The sequence below is a fragment of the Pleuronectes platessa genome, chromosome 6 (genome assembly GCF_947347685.1).
Source record: "Pleuronectes platessa chromosome 6, fPlePla1.1, whole genome shotgun sequence".
NCBI lineage: Eukaryota > Metazoa > Chordata > Actinopteri > Pleuronectiformes > Pleuronectidae > Pleuronectes > Pleuronectes platessa.
In genome coordinates this window covers 331,344-338,843 of record NC_070631.1, presented here as the reverse complement: position 1 = coordinate 338,843, position 7,500 = coordinate 331,344, and the positions used below count along the sequence as shown (strand labels likewise).

Below are 7,500 nucleotides of genomic sequence, written 5' to 3'. Positions count from 1 at the left end.
AGAGAACCAGACTTCTGATCAGAATCTGAATTCTTTTAATATGTATATTTGCACATACAGGAAATTGCCTTGGTGTCGTTGGTGCACTGTACATAAAACAACAATATAAAAACAATATAGAGCAACAATATAAAGAGTAGGAGAGTTATTGGCACGTGCGGTTCTAAGGTGCAGAGATTGGTGATAGAGCCAATAATATATAGTTATAAATTATGTGCGGGGGGGGGGGGCAGCAGAGTCAGTGTGATGCAGGGCGCTTGTTTGTGATAAAACTGTTCACGTGACGCGAGGTTTTTCAGGCTCCTCCTGAAGTCTGTTCACATACCGGGAGTCACTTACTATTTACAGATATAAAAACGGACTGAACAATAATAATAACTTCATTCATACTTTAATACTAAATGTATGACCATCATTGATCATTACGATGATGACTTCAAATCTGTGGGTTGTGAAAAATAACAATGACGTTTGAAAGGAAGCTCGTGACTCGAGTTAAACTCCAGCTCCCAGCATGCCCCGGTTTCCTCACAACAACAGTCGAGCGGAGGATGGAGGACGACGCAGGTCGAGTTTGAGCTCAGAGCTCGAACATGTGTTCACAGCAGGAGGTGGAGAGGATCTCCAAGAAGCTGGAGAAGATGGTGCACAAGAAGAAGACGGTGAGAGACACGTGGTGCTGCGGGTTCACACAGGATCACAGGAGGTGTGAGGAGGTGTGAGGAGGTGCAGGTTCCACTGCTGCTCCGGACACACGGAGCGTGCGCGTCCCCTCTGCTCCGTGCACAAGCTGCTGCTGCGTTACTGAAATGATCAGAGTTTAATCTGATCTGAAATCTGATCTGAAATCTGCTCTGAAATCTGCTCTGAAATCTGCTCTGAAATCAAATCTGAAGTCTGATCTGAAATCTGCTCGTTCACAAACCTGCAGCTGAGAGCAATCCTCAGCTGATTGACCTCAGCTGCGTGTGTCTGTAGATTGTGTGTGTAGACTGTGTGTAGACTGTGTGTGTAGACTGTGTGTGTAGATTGACAGAATTCAACATTATGTGACCTGGTTCACCTGCTGAAGAGCTTTATTGTGAAATGTGACCTGATGTGTATGAGCTTCATTATTAACACATGGATTCTTAGAATTTGTATTAATTAACAGGATGTTGAATTAGTTTCTTTTTATTCTACTCATCCAACTTTATTTAACCAAGTTCCTCCAATTGAGATTAAAATGTCTGACGAGGAGACGTGTCCAAGAAAAGCAGCATCATGGGTACAGCTAGTCCAGGTTAGTCTATGTTAGACCAGGTTAGTTCATTTTAGGGTTAGAGGGGGGGGGGGGTTATATTATAGCCTTATTTATATATATATATATATACACTGTGGTTTACAGGTTGATAATCTGAGTGAATCGGTCTCGTTGATGTTTTGGTTTCATTAACCGACACAAACCTGTGACACATGAACTGAGTTGTGTGTCTGTGTGTGTCTGTGTGTGTGTATGATACAAACCTGTGACACATGAACTTAGTTCTAGTTAGAAACAGAATTTGGTAACAAGATGAAATAGAACGTGCAGACTGGTGAGTTCCAGGTTGGTAAGACGTTCTGCTCTGTCTCCAGGAGGGGGCGCTGGACCTGCTGAGGGAGCTCACCAACATCAAGATGTCTCTGGAGACGCTGCAGGTAGTTGACTCCGCCCCTCTGCCACGTCACCGTCACGCCTTCAAGTGAACTCTGACACAGATCCGGTTCCACTGATGTTTCCTGTTTTAAACTTCACTCACTAAGATGGAAGTTAGTCCTCCTCCTCCTCCTCCTCCTCTCCTCCTCCACCTCCTCCTCTCTTCCTCCTCTATCCCTCTCCTCCTCCTCCTCTCCTCTTCCCCCTCCTCCTCTTCCTCTTTCTCTCCTCTCCTCCTCCTCCTCCTCCTCCTCCTCTCCTCCTCCTCCTCCTCTCTTCCTCCTCTATCCCTCTCCTCCTCCTCCTTCTCCTCTCCTCCTCCTCCTCCTCCTCCTCTCTTCCTCCACCTCCTCCTCTCTTCCTCCTCCTCCTCCTCTCTTCCTCCTCTATCCCTCTCCTCCTCCTCCTTCTCCTCTCCTCTTCCCCCTCCTCCTCTTCCTCTTCCTCTCCTCTCCTCCTCCTCCTCCTCTCCTCCTCCTCCTCCTCTCTTCCTCCTCCTCCTCCTCTCTTCCTCCTCTATCCCCCTCCTCTTCCTCTTCCTGTCCTCTTCCTCTTCCTCTCCTCCTCCTCCTCCTCCTCCTCCTCGTCAGCATGTCCTGATCGATGACTCATCCTCTCTTCCTCCCTCAGATTTCGCTCCATTGTCTGAATCAATCAAAATACTTCCTTACTGGGTAAGAGTGAAGACAAAGAAACTCCATTACCCACAATGCCTTTCACTTCCCCCCTGTCTTCCTGTAGTCGACCAGAGTGGGGGTGTCTGTGAACCTTGTGAGGAAACAGAGTTCAGATGAAGACGTTCAGAATGTGGCCAGAGGTCTCATCAAGTCCTGGAAGAAACTGCTGGGTGGGTGTGTGCTTCTGTGTGTGTCTGTGTGTGTCTGTGTTTGTCTGTGTGTGTATGTGTGTGTCTGTGTGTATGATATTATTATGCATTTCTCTCATTTAGTGAATCTCTTCATTTCGTCTCATTGATTTAATTTGCGTTGGACAAAGATCAACAGGTTCATGGTGATGTCATGATCCCAGTCGTTCTGATTGGTCGATGGAAGGTGAATATTCAGTGTGTGATTTGTCTCAGACGGATCTGAGGGGAAGTCTGAGGAGAAGAAGAAGGAGGACGCGTCTCCTGTGAGGACATCGTCCACCTCCGAGGACTCCGGCTGCAGCGACCCCAGGTCAGTGTCACGCATGATGAGGTCACTCAGGATGATGTCATGATGTCATAATGATGTTACACATGATGTCACGCATCGGTTGCTGACTGGTCACATCTCTCTCACTGTACTCACCTGCTCTTCATCGTCTCTCCTCCTCCTCCTCCTCAGCAGGAAGACGGCCGAGGAAACTCCCACAAACCCCGCCCCTCCCACTCGGGTCACCTCCTTCCCCCCCGCCCCCGTCACCACGGACAGCGTCCGGAACAAGTGTCGAGAGCTGCTGGCGGCGGCTCTGCAGAGCGACGGTGAGAGCTCCTCTACATGTGCTCCTCTACATGTGCACCTCTACATGTGCCCCTCTACATGTGCATCTCTACATGTGCACCTCTACATGTGCTCCTCTACATGTGCACCTCTACATGTGCACCTCTACATGTGCCCCTCTACATGTGCCCCTCTACATGTGCTCCTCTACATGTGCTCCTCTACATGTGCTCCTCTACATGTGCTCCTCTACACGTGCACCTCTACACGTGCACCTCTACACGTGCACCTCTACACGTGCACCTCTACACGTGCACCTCTACATGTGCCCCTCTACATGTGCCCCTCTACATGTGCCCCTCTACACGTGCCCCTCTACACGTGCCCCTCTACACGTGCACCTCTACATGTGCTCCTCTACATGTGCCCCTCTACATGTGCCCCTCTACATGTGCCCCTCTACATGTGCCCCTCTACATGTGCCCCTCTACACGTGCACCTCTACACGTGCCCCTCTACACGTGCCCCTCTACACGTGCCCCTCTACACGTGCACCTCTACACGTGCCCCTCTACACGTGCCCCTCTACACGTGCACCTCTACACGTGCCCCTCTACACGTGCTCCTCTACACGTGCACCTCTACATGTGCACCTCTACGCGTGCCCCTCTACACGTGCTCCTCTACACGTGCACCTCTACACGTGCACCTCTACATCTGCACCTCTACGCGTGCCCCTCTACGCGTGCCCCTCTACGCGTGCCCCTCTACGCGTGCCCCTCTACATGTGCTTCTCTACATGTGCTTCTCTACATCTGCACCTCTACGCGTGCCCCTCTACATGTGCACCTCTACATGTGCACCTCTACGCGTGCCCCTCTACACGTGCTCCTCTACACGTGCACCTCTACATCTGCACCTCTACATCTGCACCTCTACACGTGCACCTCTACACGTGCCCCTCTACACGTGCCCCTCTACACGTGCCCCTCTACATGTGCACCTCTAAATGTGCACCTCTACACGTGCCCCTCTACACGTGCCCCTCAGGGTTTGCTCTCACTCAGGCTGTGTCGGCTCTAATCACTACATTTTCTCAATGAGACGAATGAAAACATGAAAGTCATTTTGTTTTTGTGGTTTTGTTAAAACATTTGTGTTGAATGGTTTAATGTGCACAAAGTGTGTGTTTGTTTCAGATGACCACAAGACATTCGGAGTGGACTGCCAGCACCTGGCAGCACAAATTGAAGAACATATCCTTTATGTCATGAACCTTTATTAGTGTGTGTGTGTGTGTGTGTGTTTGTGCTAGTGTGTCACGTGACGAGGGGGGGGGGGGGGCAGCAGCTTGTGTAGCAACTTGAACTGACTCAATACGAACATTTTCTAAATCAGTTCTTTCCGATTTGATTATTTTTAATAGAAAAATCAGGAATTCTGAAATCTTTTTCAAATAGACTGGAAGTATATTGTTGAAGTAACACAACATACATGATACATGAAGCAGATCACGGGTTCTGCTCTTTAACTGCTCGTCGTGCTCACAGATCTTCCAGGAGTTTAACTCCACAGATATTAAATATAAAACCCGTCTCCGAAGCCGCATCTCGAACCTGAAGGACCAGAAGAACCCGGACCTGAGGAGGAACGTCCTGTGTGGAAGCATCTCGCCCCAGAGCATCGCCCGCATGAGCGCCCAGGTCCGTCCGGGTCCAGGTCCAGGTCCTGAGTCTTTATTAGTACAGTACCAACGTGTGTCTGTGTGTGTGTGTGTGTGTCTGTGTGTGTGTGTGTGCAGGAGATGGCGAGCACGGAGCTGAAGCAGATCAGAGAGACTTTGACTAAAGAGTCGATCAGAGAACATCAGCTGTCGAAGGTCGGAGGAACTGAGACGGACATGTTCATCTGCAGCAAGTGTCGTGGGAAGAGCTGCTCATACACACAGGTGGACACACACACACACACACACACACACACACACACACACTGTGTTTATTGGTCAGAACTTTACTGTGTGTGTGTTTGTTTTCAGGTGCAGATACGCAGTGCTGATGAACCAATGACAACCTTTGTGTTGTGTAACAACTGTGGAAACAGATGGAAGGTAAAGAAATACAAGTATTTAAATGTATTTGATGAATAATCAAGACTAAACCGCTCGTGTGTAGAGAAATCAGAATTAAAGTAATAACAGGTTATAACAGTCCTCACAAAGGCATTGTGGGAAATGTAGGACTAACAAATTAACAACTGCAGTGTCACCAAATAAATATTATTTAATGATTATTAGTAACGAATTCCACCACAAGATGGCAGCAGAGACTGGAGTTGTGTCCCCGCCCTGCCTCCTCTTCGTCATTCCCCCTCCTCCTCCCCCTCTCTCTTCCTCTCTCCTTTCCTCTCCTCCTCCTCCCCCCTCCTCCTCCCCTTCTCTCTTCCTCTCTCCTTTCCTCTCCTCCTCCTCCCCCTCTCTCTCTTCCTCTCTCCTTTCCTCTCCTCCTCCTCCCCCCCTCCTCCTCCCCCTCTCTCTTCCTTTATTCAGCCTCTAGGTCAAAGTGAAGCGACTCGTTTGAGAAGCTGAATTTTTTGTGTGTTTTTCTTTGAGACACTGAATCCAGTGTTTGAAACTACATTAGACATAAATGTAAATAATTCATTTGGCTTTTAGCATTTCCTTTAATCAAATTTAATATAATAATGCATTTAAATATAATGAGTTTAATCACAGTCTTGTTTTCTTTCTTTCAGTTCTGTTGATGTGTGTGTCTGTGTGTGTCTGTGTGTGTGTCCGTCATGAAGCAAACTAAAGTGAAGTGAATTTGGATTTAACACTGGAATTTTTTTTTTTTTTACTTTGTATAGTTTTATGTATAAAACAAAAAGCTGTAATATGTTTGGAGAAGAGTTCGTGTTGTTTATCAGTTTAATTTATTTTGTATAGAACAAGTTTGTTTCTTATGAAGAAGCTTGAAGTGCATTCTGTTTGCTGCTCGGAACATTTCTATAAAATTTGCTCTTGCATGAAAATGAAATTATATTATTATTTTTGACTTGTTTGGATTAAATAATTTTGCTGCTGTTTTAGAAGTTCTAAGTATCAATGTACTTGTTGACAGATGTAAGAAACCACAGCGACTCCAAAGAGGTGTTTTCATTGGCTGAGACAATAAAACACTGAATTATTGACTCGGGCTCATTTCATGTTCTCATCATCAACATCACGACTGTTTCTGTCCTGGCTCCTGATTGGTGGAACCAGCTCCACTTCGATATCCGGACTTCAGAAAGTTTACACATCTTCCAAAAACACACCTCTTCCGACTTTACCTTGAATAAAAAAAAATAAATACTAACAACTTTTTGAAACTATCACTTTAGTTGCACTTGAATGTCACTTACTTAAAGCACTTTGTAGTTTTGCTTTATTTAAAAGAAATTGTCCTTTTTGATTCTTGTCATCCTGGGTCTGATGCACTGATGTGAGTCGCTTTGGGTAAAAGTATCAGCTCAATAAAATGTAATGTTCATCTTCTGTTTAATGTCATAAACCGAAAACATCAGTTTCCTTCACATGTCGCACACGATGATGAATTATGTTTTATTCTCATGTTTTATTCCTGGGTTCTGACACATGCGTCTCAGTTTATTTACAGAACAGTAACTCTTTTAAAACTTTGTAAACCTTCTGAAGAAGCTGAAGTCTTTTCTTAGTGGAGCAGTTTGCCGACACACCGTGAACAGCCACCAGGGGGCGATCACGTGCATGTGGTCGTCTCTGAAACGGGCTCTGGGGGTCGATGTTAAACGTTTCATTTAAACCAACTGCTGATGAATCCATATTAAAGAGAAACACAAACAAACAAAGCTGCTTCTCACTGGACGTTCAAGGTTTCCATTTATATATGTACAATTAAAATCACTGCTTAAACAAAATGTAAAATAAATAACATGAACAATACTTGAATGCATTCTGAGTGACAGCTCTGGAGAAATCTCTGTCTCCACAGACAAACATTTGTTTTCCTCAGACTACATTTCCCATGAAGCACTGGGTGTGGGCATCACATCTCAAATAGGTATATTATTTTCTATATATAGATATTTTATGAGTCATTGATATATATCTTGATATATTTATTTTCACCTTGATTCCCCCCCCCCCCCCCCCCCAAATTCCTGAATCGACGAACCACACATCAGCCCCTGGCTCCTGTAGCCAATCAGGAGCAGGCATCTGTGAGGGTGACCGACAGTGGTGAGGTCAAAGGTGAGAGGTCACAGAGGCAGAGGTCAGCAGCAGCAGTGTGTGCGTGTTTGTATTACTATACTTATCAGGACAACTCAGTTTAACACACTTATTAACACAAGTTATTTCTTATTATATTATAACCACAC

At 46.0% G+C, this 7,500-nt stretch overlaps 2 protein-coding genes across 3 annotated transcripts in view; one reads left to right on the top strand and one right to left on the bottom strand.

The window, feature by feature from the left end:
- Nucleotides 1-527: 527 nt before the first annotated feature.
- On the top strand, nucleotides 528-6,291 carry tcea2 (transcription elongation factor A (SII), 2). The gene is made up of 10 exons (XM_053425149.1): nucleotides 528-662; nucleotides 1,618-1,680; nucleotides 2,420-2,525; nucleotides 2,760-2,856; nucleotides 3,007-3,143; nucleotides 4,302-4,369; nucleotides 4,653-4,805; nucleotides 4,904-5,050; nucleotides 5,138-5,209; nucleotides 5,854-6,291. Exons 1-10 carry the CDS (start codon nucleotides 594-596, stop codon nucleotides 5,860-5,862), a joined length of 921 nt encoding a protein of 306 aa, XP_053281124.1. The 5' UTR covers nucleotides 528-593; the 3' UTR covers nucleotides 5,863-6,291.
- A 683-nt stretch (nucleotides 6,292-6,974) lies between these two features.
- rgs19 (regulator of G protein signaling 19) overlaps nucleotides 6,975-7,500 on the bottom strand; it is a 15,733-nt gene continuing 15,207 nt past the window's right edge. For both annotated transcript variants that reach the window (XM_053425146.1, XM_053425148.1), the window contains one exon: nucleotides 6,975-7,500. This exon is cut by the window's right edge and continues 2,255 nt beyond it. The gene's annotated coding sequence lies outside the window, so the exon portion shown is untranslated.

Coding starts and splice junctions, on each gene's coding strand:
- tcea2 (XM_053425149.1), top strand. CDS start 594: ATGTGTTCACAGCAGGAGGTGGAGAGGATCTCCAAGAAGCTGGAGAAG. Junction 2,526..2,759: donor GTCCTGGAAGAAACTGCTGG/GTGGGTGTGTGC, acceptor GATTTGTCTCAG/ACGGATCTGAGGGGAAGTCT. Junction 4,806..4,903: donor TCGCCCGCATGAGCGCCCAG/GTCCGTCCGGGT, acceptor GTGTGTGTGCAG/GAGATGGCGAGCACGGAGCT.